The sequence below is a fragment of the Bos mutus genome, chromosome 11 (genome assembly GCF_027580195.1).
Source record: "Bos mutus isolate GX-2022 chromosome 11, NWIPB_WYAK_1.1, whole genome shotgun sequence".
NCBI lineage: Eukaryota > Metazoa > Chordata > Mammalia > Artiodactyla > Bovidae > Bos > Bos mutus.
The window spans coordinates 799,808-819,516 of record NC_091627.1 but is presented as its reverse complement, the minus strand read 5'-3'; the positions used below and the strand labels follow the sequence as shown (position 1 = coordinate 819,516).

Sequence of the window (19,709 nt, the reverse complement as noted above, 5' to 3'; positions counted from 1 at the left end):
TCCCTGGGATTCTCCAGGCAAGAACACTGGAGTGGGTTGCCATTTCCTTCTCCAGTGCATGAAAGTGAAAAGTGAAAGTGAAGTTGCTCAGTCGTGTCCGACTCTTCGCAGCCTCATGGACTACAGCCTACCAGGCTCCTCCATCCGTGGGATTTTCCAGGCAAGAGTACTGGAGTGGGGTGCCATTGCCTTCTCCACACAGATCCCCTACAGCTACAGAATCTCAGCTTCTGGACCAGGGAACAAACCCATGTCCCCTGCATTGGAAGTCAAATTCGTAACCACTGGGCCACCAGGGAAGTCCATCTCTATCATTTTCTGATGAAAAATTATCTGTTAATATGAAGATGGCTTTTATATAGCAGTCATTTCTCTTGTGCTATTTTCAAGATTCTGTCAACAATTTGATTATTAAAGTGTCTTGGAGTGAGTCTCTTTGACTTGATTCTTGGAAGTCACTGGACTTCTTGGATTTGTAGATTCATATCTTTCATCACATTTGCTAAGTTTTTAACTGTTTTTTCAACTATTCGTTTTTCCCTGTTCTCTTTGCTTTGAAACTACCATAAGGCACATGTGGGACCCGCTAGGATGGGACTCCAGAGCTCTCTGGCCTCTGCTCACTGGTCTTTGTTGTTTTCTCTGCTCTTAACACGAGTTCCTCTAGTCACACACCAAGTCCAACTCGTTCTTTCTCCTGCTTGAATCTGCTCTTGAACCCCCTAATGAGTCTTAGTTACTGTGCTTTTCAGTCTGAGACTTTGCTTTCTGCTCATAATTTTCCTTTATTCTCATTTTCCTTATCATTTTGGATTTCCTTTACTTCCATGCGCATGTTTTCCTTGAGCTCTTCTAGCATTTAAAAAAGGTTATTTTCTTTTTTGACTGCACTAGGTCCTTGTTGCTACGTGAAGGCTTTCTCTGGTTGCGGTGAGCAGGGGCTACTCTTCACTGCAGTGCACAGGCTTCTCGTTACGGTGGCTTCTTTTGTTGCAAAGCATTGGCTCTAGGGCACACGGGCTTTAGCAGTTGTGGCACGTGGGCTGAGCTGACCCTCAGAAGGTGGCATCTCCCCAGACCAGGGATCGAACTCGTGTCCCCTGCATTGGCACATGGACTCTTAACTACTGAACCCCCAGAGAAGGCCTCTTTTAGCATTTTTAAACAATTCTCTTAAAGTTGCTTTCTAATAATTCTGATGTCTGAAATTCTTCAGGGATGGTTTCTATCAACTAATTTTGTTGTTTTGGGTAGAGCACTTTCCTGCTTTTAAATTTCTCCTTGTGATTTTGCTGCTGCTGTCGTTGAAAGCTGGCTGTGATTGGTGTGTCTGTGTGGAGGAACAAGAGCTGGGAGTTGCCACCTCTGCCTTGTGGCTGCAACCTTCCCTTGTCTTAGGCTTTGCTGAACTTTTTGCTGACGTTTTTCATTATATCTAACAGGATTAGGATTTCTGAAGGGGGCAATATGACTTTCAGTGCACAGAACATAGAGTTGGGACCCAAAAGCCTGGAGTGTCTCAATCTACCCCCAGCATTTCAGAGACCAGTTCATCCACATGGGAAACCTCACAGAGCATACGTGCTTCTATCCCAAATGAAGTCCATCTATTGGGCTGGGAGCCGGTGAACATGCCCCCCAGCCTTGCCCAGCCCTGTAAAGGCGGGGGCGGATCCCTGAGTCCAATGTGTAAACACCACAGCCAGCCAGGAGCCCGAATCCCCATGAGGTCAGGACGCCCCGAGCCCCTGCGTCGGGCGTGTTCACAGGCTGTGACCCCGAGGCTGGGCTGTACTGGGCTGTGCCCAAGACCATCTCTGATCACATCATGGGCTCTATGCCAAAGTGGCCTGGGGTGACCAGATGCCCAGGACCCCGAGGAAGCCCTTGCAGGGCAGCAGGAGAGTGTTCAGGCTTCAGGAATGTAGTCATTTGATTTGATTTTCTAGGAAGAAGGAAGAAACTCGCTGAGTGGACAGGATCCCCAGAATCACACCGCCCATTTATTCCTATGTGTTCCAAACGGTGATCCAACAGGAACCAGGCGAGGAGCACAGAATCAACAGCAGAGCACCGGACGCCCAGTGGCCACCCCGAGCAGCTATGAGGCCCCGAAACATCCTGGCCCTGTGGCCCACCGGCCTCTGTCATCAGCCCGGCCCGGAGCACGTGCCGCCAGCTGAGGGGACACCTCAACAGCCAAGGTCAGGGCCCGGGTCTTGCCGACAGGCATCCTCACGGACAGCACATATCAGCCTCCTGGGCAGCGCCTACTCGTGAGCCATCCCGCCCTAGGAGGGGGCCCAGATGGGCAGGGGGTGAGCCTCTGTGTTGAACACGTAGGTGTCCAGGCTCAGCAGGTCGGGGTTGTCGGAGAAGAGCAGATACAGGTATTTGAGCGTCTCTCCCAGAAAGAAGCTCTCCATCTTGTCCCTGGGCTGGGGGTGGCGGGGGTCCTGGACGTTGCTGATGGAAGAATAGCCGCCCGAGGGGACCTGCTCGAGAGCCGAGGCCGCAAGTCACGATGCTGGCTCAGCCCTCTGGAGGGCTGCCAGCCAGAGGCACCCCCCACTCCCGGGGCACTTGCCCACCCCAGAACACACTGCCCCCCAGGGCAGGGTATGGGGCGGGGAGGACTCCAAAGCCCAGAGGGAATGGCCACCTGGAGGTCAGCCATGGTTCCCTTCAGTGACCAGATGCCAAGTGCCACCTCCAAAACCTGTGCAGGCCTCACAAAGGCCCCAAGGCCACCCGAGGGGTATAGAGTCCACCTCAGGGGCCACGGGGCGAAGGTCAAGTCGCAGCCCTGCCAGGGTGGGCAGTGGGCCCTGGGCATAGCAGGGGGTGGTGCGGGTTGGGGCCCCCGGCCTGGGGAGTAGCGGCTCAGAGGTCTCCCACCTGCTGGGTTGAAACACGCTGCCCAAGCCACATGGAGGACCCAACAGACACGGTCTGTGCGCCTCGGGCCACTGCAGGGACCCTCCCGACACAGCTGTCCCCCAGACAAGACAGACAGATGCCCCAACCCCTGGGCCCTCACAGCAGGGCAGGGCCTCCCAGTGCAGCCCCTGGGAGGTGACAGTGAGGCCCTGGGGACACGGTGGGGGCTCACCCGCGTGTAGGTGTTGAAGCTGTGCAGGATCTCCCAGCCCCAGTCCTGGTACTTGCGGTTGCCTGTGAGGCGGTACAGGTAGAACAGGCTCTCCACGGTCTCGGGCCGCAGCAGGTTGTGTCTGTCGGCCGCCTGGGGAGGCACATGGGCTCAGGAGGTGCCTCCCGGTACTCCCATCTGGCCCAGCCCTGGGCCCAGCATGGCTCACCTTCACCTGAACGTCCTTAAGGATCTTCGTGTGGTGGAGGTTGAAGTGTGCGGTCTCGGGGCTCAGCCCCGTCTCCATCTGACGGTACATCTGGTAGCAGGTGTCCATGAGTGCCTGAGCCAGCTCCATGTGCTCAGCAGGCAGGCCGTGGTGGGCACCCAGAGCCAGTGTCCCCGGCAGGAAGCACACCAGGTGGTCCTGAAACCACAGGGTCACCTCAGCAGCAGGTCCAGCGCCGTCAGGCCTCAGACAGGGGACTGGGCTGCGGGCCAAGCACCTGGGGCCCCACACGGGCAGGGGAGCAGCTTCTGGAAGGACCACCTCAAAGGCTGACAGAGCCCTGGCTGCAGGAGAGCAGGACGGGGTGCAACTGGGAGTGGGGGTTCCCCGAGAGCATGGAAGGAGAGACTCGGGGCAGGGCAGGGGACCTGGAGGAGGTGGGGGCTCCGGGGTGGGGGCCCTGGCACCCCACAGACCTCAGCTCCTCCTGCTGCTCTCACGGGACACCCACATCCACCCGGGACCGCCCCGCTCCACGGCCAGGATCACGAGTCCCCCGGTCGTCCCCACTCAGAGCCATCAGACGTCAAGCACAGAGGCCGGGTCCCCACGCTGCCTTGAGGCCGCATCAGGGAAACACCCTCCCACTCACCATCTTGGCGCTGAAGCGGCCGTGGTTGAGCTCCCCCACGAAGGTCAGCTTCCTGGGCTCAGACCTGGCGAGCAGGTGCTTCCTGATCCCGTCCACGGCTTCCAGGTAGTCTTCCAGCAGCCTATGCAGACCAGCGGGGCCTGTGTGCTCTGGCCAGGCGGGCGCACAGCCCTCAGGTCCACAAACAGGGCTGACCCCGAGCTCCTGTCCCCGTTCTGGGATCTATGAGGCCCGGCCCTGCCAGCCCCATGGGGTCAGCCTGAACCAGCCTGCGGGCTCCCAGTCAGTGACACTTCCTGGGCCACAGTCACCCCCAGGCTTGAGGCTTGAGAGGATCCCAGCACCCCACTGGGGTTTATCTCTTTTATAACTGAACAAGGAGCGACCAGGCTGCTCCCTGGGAATGTGTGAGTTTTCAGTGTCAAAGTGCTAAGCGTGAGGAGGCCCACATGGTCCTGGCTGCCTCCCGCCGGAGCCGACGACCGAGCAGCCACAACCCCAAGGAAGACCCCTGTCTGCTCACCCCGGTGGCCGGTCCTTGCTCTGCATATAGGATGAACAGAAACACCCTTCCCCACAGAGGGCCCCGCCACCCCGAGCCCGGGGGGCCACCCCGAAGGCAGAGAAACAGGCCTCACTGCCGCTCCTTCTTCCCGCCCTGGATCCACTGTTTCAGCAGGTACTCGTAGTAGCTGTCGGCCCTGGCGCCCAGGGTGAACATGCCCAGGTGGGTGAAGCTGCCGCTGTTGGTGTTGATGAACATGGGCACCAGCCCGTCCAGCTTCCCGTGCAGGGCATGCACACGTCTCGTCACCTCCTCTGCGGCCTCCTGGGCAGACGGTGGGGGCGGTGAGTGGGTGGGCCACACGGAGAGGCTGTCTTCTGAGACAGTGCCCGGACGGCCTACCGTGGGGCTGAACTCGTCCCCGAGACCCTTCCCAGCCTCCACCCGGGACAGTGTCTGAGGCCACAGCTGTGGGCCTGGGACCCCTCTTGAGGATTGCTGAGTGCTCCCACTTCCTGCAGGGCTGGCAGGCACATCTGTTTCCCAGCCCAAGGTTGCTACTCATGATGACAACTGCCCCAAAGTCCTCCGCCACCGGGGACCATCTATTCCCTCTCAAGACCCATCCCGCCTGGGCTCCTATCCAGCCAGGGCAGCACGTGTGTGTGTCCCCAAGGCTCTGTGCACATTTCCTCTCAGTCGTCCGGACCCAACAGTTACACACCCGTCAGTGTGCACACTTCCCTGGAGGGAGCTGCTTACTCCTCTGCGATCTCGCAACCACCGAGACATGGCAACGTGTGTCTGCAAGCGACCCTTATGAGCACGTGGCTCATTGCACACGCAACTGCCCTCGGGTGTGTGGGAACCTCACGTGAACGGTGCGTGTTCCCCTCCATCACTAGCAGGGGCTCGCTGACCTAAGGTGGCACCTGGCAGGCCACACTTCATCCCAGGATCAGAACACAATGCCTAATCCACAGGCAGCACAACAGAGAGACTGACTCTGTGAAAATGAAAATCTCTTGTACATCTAAGGACACCATCCACGCTGGAAACATGCAAAGTACAGATGAGAGAAAAATATTTGCTGCATATGTGATTCAGGATTACTGTTCAGAATGTATAGAGAATTCCTCCAACTCAACAACAAAAAACCCAAACAACCTGATTCACATGAGGGCAAAAGATTTTCATAGACGTTTTGCCAAAGAAGACATACAAATAAGCATGTGAAAAATGTGTAACATCATTGATCACTAATGAAATGGAAGCAGGTACCACAGGAATCAGATATCACGTCACGCTGACTCCAATGGCCACTACCAACCAACCACACAAAGAAGAACCCAGAAAACAAGAGCTGCAAGGACGTGTAGCAAGTGAAGCACCTGTGCACGGCCGTGGAGACCCAAATGGTAACCGCCTGGGACAGTGGGGTGGCGCTTCCTCAAGAACACCGGACACTGAGTGACCTCACGCTCTCACGGTTTCAGTTCTGGGCATTCTGTCTAACAGTGCGTCATTATAGCTGTGTTCAGAGCGCATCATTCACTATAACCACAGTGCGGAAGCAAACCAGTGTCCGTTGACGGATGAATGGAAAAGCAGTGTGGTCCATCTGTGTAATGGAATATTATTCAATCTTCAAAAGGAAGGAAATTCTGCTGTTACTCTGTGGGTGAGCCCTGCGGACACTACGCTGCATGAAATGGGCCAGACTCACAAGGAGAGACGCCGTATGGCTCCACCTATATGACAGACCCTGAACGGCACGCTTCATAGAGACAGAAGATCTAATGAAATGAGTCAGTATGTCATGCATGCAGAGCTTCGGCTCATCAGATGACAAAGTTCTGGAGATCTGTTTCACAGCTGTGTGAACAGATTGAACACTTATGAACTGGATGCTTCAAGATGGTTTTATGATGGCGAGTTTTATGTTACATGATTTTCTTACCACAATAAGAAAAGAAAGAGGCAACATTTTAAAAAATGAAAGTATTTTTCATGGAGACAGAAAGTAGATGCTCATGTCCAGGGCCTGGGAGAGTGGAGAGTTACTGTCTAGCTGAGGACAGGGGGTCAGTTTGGGGAGGTGACGGTCATGACGGCTACACGCTGGTCTGGCTGTGCTTGACGCCACAGGACTGTGCACAGAGAGGAGTCCTTGTGCTGTGTTCTGTGCTCTGTGTTTTTTAAGAAAGCGATGACAGGTAGAGGACTTTCAGATTTGGTATTCACTTTACATTCATTTAATAATGCATATTGACATGGCTACAAAATAGAAGAAAAAAGACTCAAGTGTAGATGCTGTGGGTCTGAATTCCCCATCTCCCACTACCTCTGATCTTGTATAAGTAACCAGCACCCTTCCTGCCTCAGTTTCTCCAGTTTCAACTGGGAAGGGCTACGGTGACTGCAGCAGGAACTACATAAGCGGAAGCCTCTCACTGTGCCAAGCTGCTCAGAAAGGCAGAGCGGGGTGGGCAATGAGGGTCCACAGGACTAGTGTGGGTCCAACCCACTCAGGTGCTGTCTGTTCTCTGGGCTCAGATGGCAGGGTCCCCCGGAACATTTGAGGGAGGCATTTGGGCACCAAGGAAGCCTGTAGTGGATAGAAGCTCACAGCCTTGCAGACTGCTGTGACTACAGCAATCCCTGACACCATTGAGGCCTTTTTCCAGTCCAAGTCTTCAAATTAGGACTTTTTCCCTGGGAGGAAGACTCGGGGGTCAGCACTGCCCCGCCCCCCATACCAGGAGCCAGGCCAGCACCCCACTCCAGCTGCCCACCCGGGACACTTGTGTGCAGGGCCCAGTCTGGATGCCAAAACGGGACGACGACGACGTCACCTACGCTGACCTGGCTACGAAACCCAGAGCTCCAACACACCCCGTGGCACTCAGCCACAACACAGCAGGCGGTCCTCGCCACTGCAGGAGGGCACAGGACAACGGCAAGTGGACACCAGGCCATGCCGAGCGCGGCAGGACAAGCCGTCAGCTGTCGGGGCCCCGCAGGCCAGGCAGAGGACTCGGCCTCCAGTCAAGGCCTCTCCCATCTGCGCCTCTGGCATCACCAGAAAATGCGATTCTGCAGGAGAACGTGGGACAAGAACCAACACCGACGCGAGTCTCATGGCCCAGCACCCACAACCACGCAGACCTGCACTCACCTCCATGAGCCGGAGACGGCCCCGCAGAAAACCCGCACCAGCCGGGGGCAGAGCCCCCCCATACCTGAAATTTCTTATCTCCCGTGAGACGAGAGAGCTCTCGGAACTCCAGCTGAATGCTTGTCACCTCAGCCACCGTGCTATCAGAGGTCCATCGGGGTGGGTGAGCAACTCCAGTGCCAATGTTTACCATGGAGTATGGAATCTTAGAGGGTGTTCGGAAGGCAGGCATTAACCGATTTCCAAAATCCTCCTGACACACAACACAGTGATGAGTCAACGATTCCTGCTGCTCGGCGGCCTTGTCTCCACGACACGATGGTGAACCCAACACCCCTTTTCATCTAATTCTGTGGACAGACCCGAGTATGCTGGCTTCACCTGACCCAACCCTGGCCAGCTACAAAAACCGAGCTGGACTCAATTCGTTCAGAATGACCTCACGGGCAGGGAGTAGGCTGGCACAATGCTGCTTCAGCCACCCACGTGCTCGGAAACAGACACCAGAGCGGGAGGAGACAGAACCGGAAACAAACGCCCGCCACAGCCTAATCCCGTGACTGCTGAGCACTTGAGACCCCAGTCCCCCCAGGACGCGAGCAGACCCGACGCCGGGACACTCACAGCCTTCTTCAGGAAGAGGATGTCCCCAGATAGGTGGAAGGCACTCAGAAGCCCCCCCAGGATCCGGATTGTGCTCTCAAACAGGTTGACGTCCACATTTTTCCGAAACCGTAACTTCTTTGACACCCACTTCCTGGCTTCTTGAAATTCTGCCACGTGGAACAGCAGAGACACAGGAACAAATGAACAGGCCAGCCTTTCCTGGCCGCGCCCTCGGGGCTCTGCACACCCCGGCAGGGTTCCGACATCACCTCCTCACGCAGGAGGGGGGCCCAGGAGTCCTCCAACTGCACAGAAAACATGGGGCCAGCGTGCAGCTGGGGGAAGGCTGTGCAGCGTGAGCACAAGTGCTCAACGTCAAAGCCACGCTACAGAGAAGCACGAGAGAGTGAGTGGCTGGAGGCCTGCAGTGCAAGTGTGAGACGGAACAGGGCCGTGCGCGCCAGTTCAGAAATACCCGGGGACACGCCACCCGTCTCACCCTGTCTCCACCGACAAGGCCTGAGGGAGACTCGGGGCGCGGCCGGCCACCGCGTCGGATCACGTGCCGCCTCCCCCCACAGGGCCCTCCTGACCGCCAGAAACACGGGCTGCAGACGCCCCTGGACTCCACCCTCCACCACGCTCGGCGCTCTGCAGGAGGCGCCAGGCGCCGCGGATGTGCGAGGACAGAGAGCTGCCCGCGCCAGCACAGCCACGCTGGCAGCCAGGACAAGGAAGCACAGCCCAGCAGGGCGCAGCGCGTGTCGCCCTCCCAGACCAGGCGCTCGGGCCCGAGGGTCACGCTGCGGCGCGAGCTCGAGCCCACCACAGGGACGGGCAGGTACCTTTCTTTAGCCCCAGAATCCACATGGTGTCCAGCGCGTCGATCAGCGTGAGGCCGAGGCCAAACCACTCGCTGAAGGACCTGGTCAGGGGCTTCAGCTCGTCGTGGCCCCAGGCGAACTTGCGGTATCCAGCCCACGCGTGGAGGAAGGCGTCTACCACAGCCTTCTGGCGCTCGTTCTGGGGGGCTGGGAGGAGGAAAGCAGGGTGTGGGCACCCAGGCAGACCTGCCCTGTGGCCCCACAGCGAGTGAGCCTGCCGTGGGGGCACCTTAGGCTGCAGTGAAGGCCCAGCTGAAGATGCCACCAGCCCAGGCTGGTCAGCCTGCACCAGGTCCCAGCAGGGACCCCCCTCCAGGAAACAGCGAAGGAGCGAAAGCAGAGGACCCAGTGTGCCTGGTGTGCAGTCTGGCTTGTGGACATCAAACGTGACGGGTGCTGGTGACCCGGACAAGAAGGCATCTGGTGGTGCCTGTGTTCAACCCAGTCAGCTGAGGGTGCTTCCGAGGAGGAGAAAACGGAGCTGACACCTCAAGGCTGATCAGATGCCTCCCGGGGCTTGGAGCACGTCAGCGGTGGCTTCTCGCCCCGTGTGAGGGAACTGCGTGCATACACAGGGCTACTGCACAAGGGGACACCAGGCGTGCACGCTGCCCCACGTGCAGCCCGGCGTGGGCGAGGCGGACCGCTGTCCACACCCACACGCAGTCATCCATTGCTAACCCCGCCCTGTGTCCCTCAGGGCCGTGGCCACAAGTCCCCCTCCTGGCTCCCTGGTTCTCCTGGGGGACTCCAGTGCTGGAAGCAGAGGGTCCCAGCCAGGCTGCAGACTCAGTTCTCCGGTCAAATGGGCAGAGGACAGACCGCCATCTCAACGGGGACGTGAGGACCACAGTGTGCAGGCTGCATGGGGCTCACTGAGCCCAGCCGCCCACAGGCCCTTCACCTCTCGCGCTGGAGCCTGAGGACCCTGCACATCTGCCCAGAGCCATCGGCCTGGGGCCATCCCCAAAGGACAGAGGTGCACAGCAGCACCCAGGCCTGTCACCGGGACACAGGCGGAGAGGCCAGCCTCCTGCATGTGTAACTCCTGCAGCTGCAGCACTGGACGCGGGGAACAGCCGCAGAGGGGCCGGACGTCGTCACCAAGGCTCTGGAGAGTGCCTGACCCCAAGGACCCCCGGTGCCCTTGCTCCACGGGAAGGCAGGAGCTGCACAGCCACCCCACTCTCCAGCGTGCACAGCGCTGCGCCCTCAGAATGAATGCCAGCTGAGGCCCAGAGGGCGCAGGCGGCCCTTACTTCGACTGGCCCGAATCCTTAGGGCCTGCTGCTGAAAAGGCCAGCCGAAGAACTCTGCCTTCTTGGGAGGGTGTCTGGGGCCCTGCTCCAGCTTGGTCCCTGCTCCCCTCCACCTGGAGGGAGAGAATCAAACTCAGAGCAGAGGTGGATTGCTCAGCCTCCCACTCTACACGGGGGACCTCAAGTGAGCAGTCCCCGAAACTGCTTCCCATGGGCACAGTCTGTGACAAAGGAAAGCTATCCTTATGTGTCAGGCTGGTTCTCTTTGTTTTTCAGGGGAAAAAACACCAAAAGAGGCCTCTGGGTTTCCCACAATCAGACCATCTCTGATGCTCCCGGTACCTGAGGCCGTCTCTCTGCGCCTCTGCTCCCCAGCCAGCCTCGCCCACCACCTCTGCCCTCCTCTGGGCCCTGTCCTGCCTCCTCTCCTGGGGGTCTCCATCGGGCGCTCTAATCTGCAGGTTGGGGGGTCCTCGTCGGAAATGCCTTTGGGGCTTCTGGACAGAGACAAGAGTCACTCGTACAATGATTCCATCCCGCTTCTAGGACGCAGCCCGTCCCGTCAGACCTGGAGCCACGTAGGGAGCGCTGTGGACTGGCTGAGCAGCTGCCGTTTCCTAGAGGAAATGCTTTCCACTTTTCATACGATGTGCAGCTTTGGGAGGAGCCCCTTTCTCGTCAGATCCTGGCTCTGACTCCCTGATGGAGGCTCTGCCGATGGGTGAATGTAGCCCTGGAGAGTCAGTTAAGCCCCTGGCCAGAGCGTGTCTGGGAGTCAGACCCTAAGGGTAGCAGGGCAGGGATAAACCACCCCATCCCCGTCGATGGAGCCACAGCGAACACTGCCCAGGCCTGCACCCGGGACTCCCACCTCAGCCTCGGAAGGCTGAGGCAGAGGCGGCCGGTCAGTGACAAAGCGCCGTGGGAGGCCGCACTCATCCTGGCTCCAGCCCCCCAACAGTGGCTGTGACAGCAACTCCTCCAGCTCCCAAGGACACAGACCCGTGAATGGAAAAGCCTCTGGCGGCAGCACCCACGGACACCTTGGCGGAGGATCCGTGAAGACACCCCCTTCCAAGATCCAAACCCCACCGAGCCGGGCCCCCAGGTCACGAGAGTAGGTGCGGCTGAAACAAAGCTCCATGGATGAAGCAGGTCTCGGGGACGAGTGCCGGCATCGGACCCAGAGAGGAGGTGCCAGCGGACTCAGGATGCGCAGGGGCCCGAGACTCGCTCCACAGGAGACGTGGATGTCCACGCCTTCATCCCAGGCCCCTCCTGGACCCCAGAGTCCAGGTCATGGATGCTGAGGTGTGGAAACGTGTCTCTCGGAGGAGAAACAGCCACGTTCTGCTGTCACGTGACCGTGAAGTCAACACACAAGAGTGGGCACAGAAGTGACAGAAGGAATGCTCTTGGCTCTAAAGGGAGAAACCGGCTCTCTCACACACAGACCTTCCAGAGAGACGGGGTGAGAGCAGGCAGCCTGTGGGGCTTGAGGCCGGCATCAGTCCCAGAGCCTCTCCCTGGGGGCGCCTGGGCACACCTGGACACCCCAACCCACAGGAGCGTGCACCTGGCACAGAGCACCCTGGGCGCTCAGAGGCCGGCCGCCCTCCTGGGGTGGGACCTGCCCTGGCTCTGGCTGACGCCTCGCCCTCTAGTCTCCACGTGCTCCCCCGCCCTCGCTCGCCCCCCTGGACGGCTCGGGGTTCCCCAGGACGCGGCCTCACCCCTGCCCCCACCCCTTCTGGATGGCAGGCACCACGCACCTGCCAACTCCCAGTCCTCCCTGCTGACCCCACTGTGATGCGGAGGCCCCAGAACCTCTGTCTGGGCAGGTCCAGAGTGGAGCCCCCGCCTGACCGCCCCCGGCCAGTAGATCCCAGAGAAAAGGGCCGGTCTCTCTCACCTCCCAAGGACCCGGAGCAGCAGATGGGCCAAGAGGACAGAGGACAGAATGGCCCTCCTCCTCTCTCCGCGTCTCCTCCATCCCCCCAGCCCAGAGCAAGGAGCCTCAGGTGAAAACCTCAGACACACGGCAGGAAGCAGAATTCTTCCCAGTCCCTCTCAAACAGCCCACGCTGTGCTGAAGCGCCTCTGGCCTGGACCCCAGTTGCGACTCCACCTTCAGTTTACTCCAAGTACCTGAGGCGACAGCCCCGCCACGGCCTCCGGGTTCTCAGCTGCTTTCTGAGGAGCTGGCAAGACGGGAGGATTTGCTGGTCTCATCTGCCCTGCTGCCGCCGACCTGCTGTCCACAGCTAAACAGGAGAATCTATTTTATCTCCAATACGCCTCGAGGCCCAGAGGAGAGTCAAAGGGCGCTGGAAACAGCACCTACACAGCCAGCCCTCCTGGAAAAGGACAGGCTGGGGCCTCCGCAGAGGGCAGGCCAAGGAATTCCAGAGTGGCCTCAGGGAAGCAAAGCCTGCCCATAGCCCCCGCAGCTTCTGTCTTTACCCCACCACAACCCACACACTTGGCCTTTATCTTTCCACTTCGAGGAGGCCCACGGTGGCACACGGGCCATTCACGGGAGCCAGCCGCGGGCTCTGCAGCTTTCCTCCTCCAAGGAGCCGCGAGCAGAACCCAGGAGGGAGCTGCCCCTCCTGCCGGCACCTGCACTTCCTTCCCAGCACTGCGGTGCATGTTAGGAAGCGCCTGCAGCGCAGCGCGTGCAGACTCCGCCTGTACCCTCGGACCTGGATCTCGGTGTGAGACTGCCGGGCCGACAGGCCGCTTCTCACAGCAGACGTCTGGGAAACAGTCACACACGGCAGATTAACAGCCACCTTATAGCGGGGTGCTGGGAACATTCTAGGCTTCTCCTTATCTCACTTCCCGCCAATGCGTTGAAGTCTGGGCCTCCTGCCGCTGCCAGATCGCTGTGGCACCCCTTAGTCAGCTCTCAGGACACCCAAGGATCATGCAAGCTGGTACCTGTCCACTCGTCGGCCACGTGGACATAGGACCGGAGGCCAAAGAGCATCAGGACCACCAGCAGGAAGAGGACCTCCATCCGCTGTAACCTCGACAGCTGCTTCCATTTCTGACGGACAGAGAACGACCATTTTACTGAAAGGAGCACACGGAGCAATCTCTCCCGCCGTGTCAGACTCCGGGAGGATGAGGAGCAATTCCCGAGGCCCAGCATGGGGCTCTGCTGCTTCTGAACCGGGGACGTTTCCTCCAAGCGGGGGCCGCAGGCTGGAGCGGTACTGCAGCCGACACCTGCACCGGTCCACTTAGAATGAAACCCGTGGGGAGACCTTTTCTGGGCCTGGTATGGGCGCAGAGAATGACTGGCAGCCGGGTGTGCTGGCCGCAGCTCCCTCCCGCCTCACCCTGGCCCTGCAGCCCACTAGCTGGACTCAGGCCCCCACCTCTCCACGGGTACAAGTTCCTTGCATGGTGTTAAAGGCCTCCTGCAAAAAGCAAGTTTTTAAAGGTCCAACTGGGAAAGCCTTGGCATCCCGTGGTTAAGACTCCGAGCTTCCACTGCATGGGCCCAGTTTGATCTCTGGTTGGGGAACTAAGCTCCTGGGTGCTGCCTGACTCAGTCAAAAAAAAAAAAAAAACCCTCCTGAGAGGCAGGTCCACAACACACTAAAGAGGACAGCGGGCTCTGGTGGTGGCTCCTGGACGCCCCTGATCTGCCAGGCCTTGTAACAGGACAACAGTGACCCCAGCAGGCATATTTTATTGACGTGAGATCAGGTTCACAACTTAGGTTCTGGATCAGTGATGTGAAGGACTTAAAAACCACAAGGTCTGTCTGGGGTGAGACATGAGTATTGTTTTTCTTTCATCTTCATGAGGCCATGAAAGTCAGAAATAACAGAATTAAGGTGAGGGAGATCATATTAGGTTTTTTTTTTGTGTGTGTGTGTGTTTCTCCTTTTGGTCTCCTATCAGTAGCTGGACAAAAACCTCCTGATTCGTGGCAGAAGTAAAAGAAAAGCCCCTCTGGGGACATAGGCCTGAGTCAGAGGAAGAAGTTTGTTATAAAGTTTTCAATAATGATGGGGCAAAGTTTATCCAAAGGAAATGGGTTTCTGAATGTCTTAGCTCCAGAGGCCAGCTTGAGGAAGGGGTGACATGACACCGGAGACATGAGACAGAGACAAACGCTCCAAGGGTCAGCAAGTAGACGTCAGGGGCCAGAGGGATAAATGAAATCCCGCGCATGGGCTCCTCCTTCCTAGGAGCACTCACACACTCAGGGCTCAGGGTGCCGGTGAAGCGCCAGGGGTCAGTTCTGTGTGACCTTAAAGAGTCAAGGGTGGGTGAGTCCTTCGACAGACAGAGGCGCAAGGGGTCTCAGACGCCCCCATCCAAGGCCGCTTTGCCAGAGCCCACCAGAGACACTGGGCGACACAGCGGGCCCTACCGCAGGCCCCGCGGGGCACAGGTTGGGGGCCGGCGCCGCGGCCGGGCTCTGGCAGGGTCTCTTCCCGGGCTCCGCGGCGGCACCGCGGCCCCCGCAGCCGGCGGGCGTGTGCGGGCGCGGCTGCGGGGCCGGGGCCGGGGCCGGGGCCGGGTGGCAGCTGTCCCGCCGGCGGAGGCTGTCTCACGCCGCGCTCCGCGCCCTCCCGGCCCCGCAGGCCTGAGCCCGGCGCCGCGGACGCTCACCCGCCACGGCCAGCAGGGCCCCCGCGCTCCGCCGCCGTCCGGTCTCCCGCCGGGGCTCAGCGCCAAGGCGCCCCCGGGCGGTGCGGGCCGCGGGTGCATGCCGGCGACCGGCGCTGGCGCCTCAGGGGCCGGGCGGCGGCGCTGCCGGTACGCCGCGTGCGCAGAAGCCCGCCCGACCGTTACCCGGCTCTGCCGGGCGGACGAGGAGCCGCTCTGGTCGAGCCGGTCCCCCGGCGTTCTACGCGCTGCGTCCCCGCCCAGCTCCCCCGCGAAGGCCTGGGGCGACCGGCCGAGCCTTCCCGGGCGGCTCCGCCGCGTGCGCGGGGCGCCCCGAATCTCGGGGTGGACCTGACCCGCTGTCTTCCCGGAGCCTTGGGGTGGGGCTGGGGCCTGGCCGACTGGGCTCAGTGAGGACAGAGGGCTGCAGAGTCAGGCAGGTGGGCCCTCGGGGTCTTCATCGAGTGTGTGTGTGTGTGTGTGTGTGTGTGTGCGCGCGCGCGCGCGGCACTTAGTCGAGTCCAACTCTGCGACCCCATGACTGTAGCCCACCGGGCTGTGGGCTCCTCTGTCCCTGGAATTTTCCAGGCAAGAATACTGGAGTGGGTTCTACTCCCTTCTCCAGGGGATCTTCCTGATTCAGGGATCCAACCCGGGTCTCCTGCATTGCAGGCAGAGTCTCTGCCGTCACCAGGAAAGCCATTGGACCTATACGTTTGAAAGTCGCTCAGTCGTGCCCGACTCTTTGCGACCCAGAGTCGGTATAGTCCGTGGGATTCTACAGGCCAGGATACTGGGGTGGGTAGCGTTCCCTTCTCCAGGGGATCTTCCCAACCCGGGAATCGAACCCGGGTGTCCCGCGTTGCAGGCGGATTCTTTACCAGCTGAGCCACAAGGGAAGTCCATTGGACTTATTAAAGTTAGTAAAGGGAACCCTCAGTGAATGAAAATTAGTCAAGGGAACCCTCAGGGAGGTGCAGTCAGGAGACCAGGAGCGGGAGCTCTATCGCCCTAAGGGGCAGCCTCAGTGGCAGACCCCACAGGAAGGTGCTGACCTACATACGCCCCAGGCAGAGGGAGATTTTCTCCCGGCTCAGCAACCGTTCAGCCAATGAGAGTGCAACAAATAAAAAGCCGCCACACCTCCGGCTCCGGGTTTTCTCCAATGGACCCTTTGTTTAGAACAGCCCCCCTTCTCATCTATGAAAGGGTTTCTTTTGTTCTCAGCACTTGCTGGAAGGTCACTTTAGTTTGTTTGTCTTGGATTCCGGTTCTTAACTGTTCCAGAATAAATCCACGTTGCGGGTAAAATAACTGGCTGTTTCCTTGTTCCAGGTCAACAGCCAGTTACAAACCACGATGGAAGAAGCGCAACAGCAAAGAGCCGTCAATCACAGGCCCCACAGGACAGCGCACTGCTTCTCCCAGAGGCAGTCACCTCAGCGACTTAGCCCACGAGAAGCCATCCTCACCCTGAACTCGCAGTCTTTCCCAGGGAGATTTCATTAAAAACAAAAAAAACCCCAAACCTCTCACCTTCCTCACTTTTCTCTATAAAGTAACCATTCCTCTCCTTTTTGTTGGACTTACCTATGGCTTTTGCTATAGCCTGCGTGTCCCAAATCGCAGTTCCTGTGATGTTCCAAAGTCCACTTTTGCTGGTAAAATAACTGAGTGCTTATTTCTGAGGTCAGCAGACTCCATCGTCCTCAGGATGCAGCAAAGAGCACTGCATTGCTGTGAGCTTGTTTCCCCTCAACACACGGGGCAAAGGAGGCCTGGGCTGCAGAGGGTTGCTCGATCTGGGGCCCTGCCCAGTGGTCTCTGCAGCCCCTCCCTTGGGCTTTCCAGGTCCCAATGCCCACTCCCCCCATGGGGGAACCCACTGCTTCCTGCCATCCCAGCTATGACCTTCCTGGGCCTCAGGAGGGCTCCCCAGCACAGGCCCCTACTGCCCAGCACCTAGGCCTGTCTGCCCCCGACCGAGACCTCCCTCCCTCCTCTCCCACCTCTCCCTCCTCTCTAGGGGTCATCCCTGGGGCCTCTGCAGGTCTTCCACACACCGCTCTGCTGGCAGTTCCAGCCATGCCCTCAGGACTCCTCCCTGTACAATCAGTTACCAGGGAAACGGTGGCATCTGGAGGAGAGTTTGTCATGGTTTCTCACCCTCCCCCCCAAGAGAACTGGTTCAAGGGACAGCTTTTAGACCAGCCCCCAAGGTGCCTGATCCACTAGGTCTTCCCAGGCTCCCCTGCAATCTTAGGAAAGAGCTGGATGGAGCACAGGGAGATTCGTGGGCAGCCCAGATTGGGTTCAGCTCAGCCTGCGGGCTCTCGTTGCCGCAGGGCCACCAGGCTGCAGCCCCTGGACGGACGCAGACCCGGGACACCCAGTGCCACTCCGCCACTCGCTGGTCAGACAGCGCGCTCGCCAGGCCGGGCTGGATCCCAGCACCTGGTGTTGACTGGAAATCCCTGCATCCTGGGAAAACTGAGTTTGTCCATCTTTCAAAACTCAGTTGCTTCAACTAGCAGCTGTCTGGGTGAGAGATGATGGGGCACGTGGCTCCTAAGGAAGCAGGAGGGAGATGCTTGTAGCCATGGGACCCCCAACCCACAGGGAGCCTCACCCGGGAGAGAGGACTCAGCACGACCAGGGTCTCCTGGTCACGGCGTCCTCGCATCGCAGAAGGACAGACATTGCAGGAGACGGCGAGGTGTACCCGGGACCTCTCTGCGCTGAGCGAAACCTCACGTGAAGGTGTAATTATTTGAAAATAAAAAGGCTTTGTGAAAGCAAGCTGTTTTAATAGTTTACCCAACGAACTCGACTTGCGAAAGAGGCTGCCCCGTCGTGGCAGTGAGGAGCCCCTGGGCCGGGCGGGACCCTCAACCTCGGCCTCCTCCTTGGTGACCCTCGTCTGCCCCAGGCCCTCTGCTGGCCTGTGGAGCAGCTGGGAGAAGGCAAGTAAGGCACAGGTTAGAGCCTGGGTGGAGGCACAGCCCTGGGCCTGGCCCTGACCCTGCCGGCACACCCGAGGCGGGAGGCTCACTGCCACTGAAGCCCCTGGGACAGCACCCTTCCTGGGGGAGATGGCCGCACGTGGGCTGGAGGAGCGGGGAGGGGCGGGGCGGGCGGCACTTAGGAGGCTGTTCACAGGAGGAGGGGCAGGCGCCCTGTGCTGTTCTCCAGGCGGGAAGCGGCCCCAAGCAGCCAAGCCCGTGGAGAGAGACCAGAGGCAGCCGGCTTCTCCCCACCTTGACCAGGCTGAGGGTGTGCAGTGAGGGTCTGTGCCCACCCCTCCCTGGGTGGGGCGGTAAGGAGTGCGGGCACCGTGTTGTCAGAAGCTCCCTGTAGGCTGGGGCGCGGGGGGGGGGCGCCCTCCACGGGTCCCACTGTTTTCTGGGGGCTGAGGCTTTGGACGGAACTCGAGAGAACTCTGCCAGGCGTGCAGGCCAAGCTTCCCGGAGAGCCAGCTCCGGACCTGCTGTGGGCCGCAGCCGGGCAGGGAAGGGGCGCCTGGCTGTGACCCCCAGGCTCAGCTGCCAGGGAGGGAGGAGCAGCCCCTTCAAACACAGCGCCGTGCAGGGGTTTGGATAAAATGGGAAAATTCCTAAAAAGATACAAATGATCAAAACTGATGCAAGAAGAAATGGAAAACGTGAACATATGTGTAAGAGAAGGCGTTAGTGATTTAACCTCCCTCCAAAAGAACGCCCAAGCCCAGGTGGGGTTGCTGGTGAAGACTACCGAGCGCTTAAAGAAGAATTAACACCAATGTTCACAAACTCTTCCAGGAAACAGAAGAGGAGGAAATACTTTCCAGCTCATGCTATGAGGCCAGTATTAATCCAATACCAAGACTGGAAAGAGGAATCACTAGAAAACCACAGACCAGTATCTCCCATTAATATAAACGCAAAAATTATCTACAAAATGTTAGTTAACAGAATTCAGCAATACACAGAAAACACTGTACATTTTGACCATTTTTTTCAGGAATGTAAGCTTGGTTTAACATCCATAAATTGATGTCATCAGATCAGATTCAGATCAGTTGCTCAGTCATGTCCGACTCTTTGCAACCCCATGAATCGCAGCACACCAGGCCTCCCTGTCCATCACCATCTCCCGGAGTTCACTCAAACTCATGTCCATCAAGTCGGTGATGCCATCCAGCCATCTCATCCTCTGTCATCCCCTTCTCCTCCTGCCCCCAATCCCTCCCAGCATCAGAGTCTTTTCCAATGAATCAACTCTTCACATGAGGTGGCCAAAGTACTGGAGTTTCAGCTTTAGCATCATTCCTTCCAAAGAAATCCCAGGGCTGATCTTTAGAATGGACTGGTTGGATCTCCTTGCAGTCCAAGGGACTCTCAAGAGTCTTCTCCAACACCACAGTTCAAAAGCATCAATTCTTCGGCACTCAGCCTTCTTCAGAGTCCAACTCTCACATCCATACATGACCACAGGAAAAACCATAGCCTTGACTAGACGGACCTTTGTTGGCAAAGGAATGTCTCTGCTTTTGAATATTCTATCTAGGTTGGTCATAACTTTCCTTCCAAGGAGTAAGCATCTTTTAATTTCATGGCTGCAGTCACCATCTGCAGTGATTTTGGAGCCCAGAAAAATAAAGTCTGACACTGTTTCCACTGTTTCCCCATCTATTT

General features: G+C 58.5%; 1 protein-coding gene across 1 annotated transcript; it reads right to left on the bottom strand.

Annotated features, from left to right (window-relative positions):
• Positions 1–1,819: 1,819 nt before the first annotated feature.
• Positions 1,820–15,138, bottom strand: LOC102277240 (endoplasmic reticulum mannosyl-oligosaccharide 1,2-alpha-mannosidase-like). Its single transcript, XM_070380077.1, has 15 exons — positions 15,040–15,138; positions 14,798–14,917; positions 13,348–13,456; positions 12,553–12,668; positions 10,747–10,901; positions 10,405–10,517; positions 10,139–10,207; positions 9,107–9,541; positions 8,280–8,428; positions 7,720–7,908; positions 4,611–4,801; positions 3,973–4,093; positions 3,321–3,518; positions 3,113–3,244; positions 1,820–2,495 (listed from the first exon to the last, which is right to left on the bottom strand). The coding sequence occupies exons 1-15, from the start codon at positions 15,136–15,138 to the stop codon at positions 2,292–2,294; spliced, it is 2,400 nt and encodes a 799-aa protein (XP_070236178.1). The 3' UTR covers positions 1,820–2,291.
• Positions 15,139–19,709: the final 4,571 nt, after the last annotated feature.

Bases quoted from the DNA above. Each gene is read 5' to 3' on its own strand.
- LOC102277240 (XM_070380077.1), bottom strand. From the start codon at position 15,138: ATGCACCCGCGGCCCGCACCGCCCGGGGGCGCCTTGGCGCTGAGCCCC. The intron at 9,542-10,138 runs GTGCTGCTGTGC...CCGGGTCACCAG, and splicing joins TGTCCCGGTGACAGGCCTGG to CACCCGTCACGTTTGATGTC. The intron at 4,802-7,719 runs GTATGGGGGGGC...CCGTCTGCCCAG, and splicing joins CGGGAGATAAGAAATTTCAG to GAGGCCGCAGAGGAGGTGAC.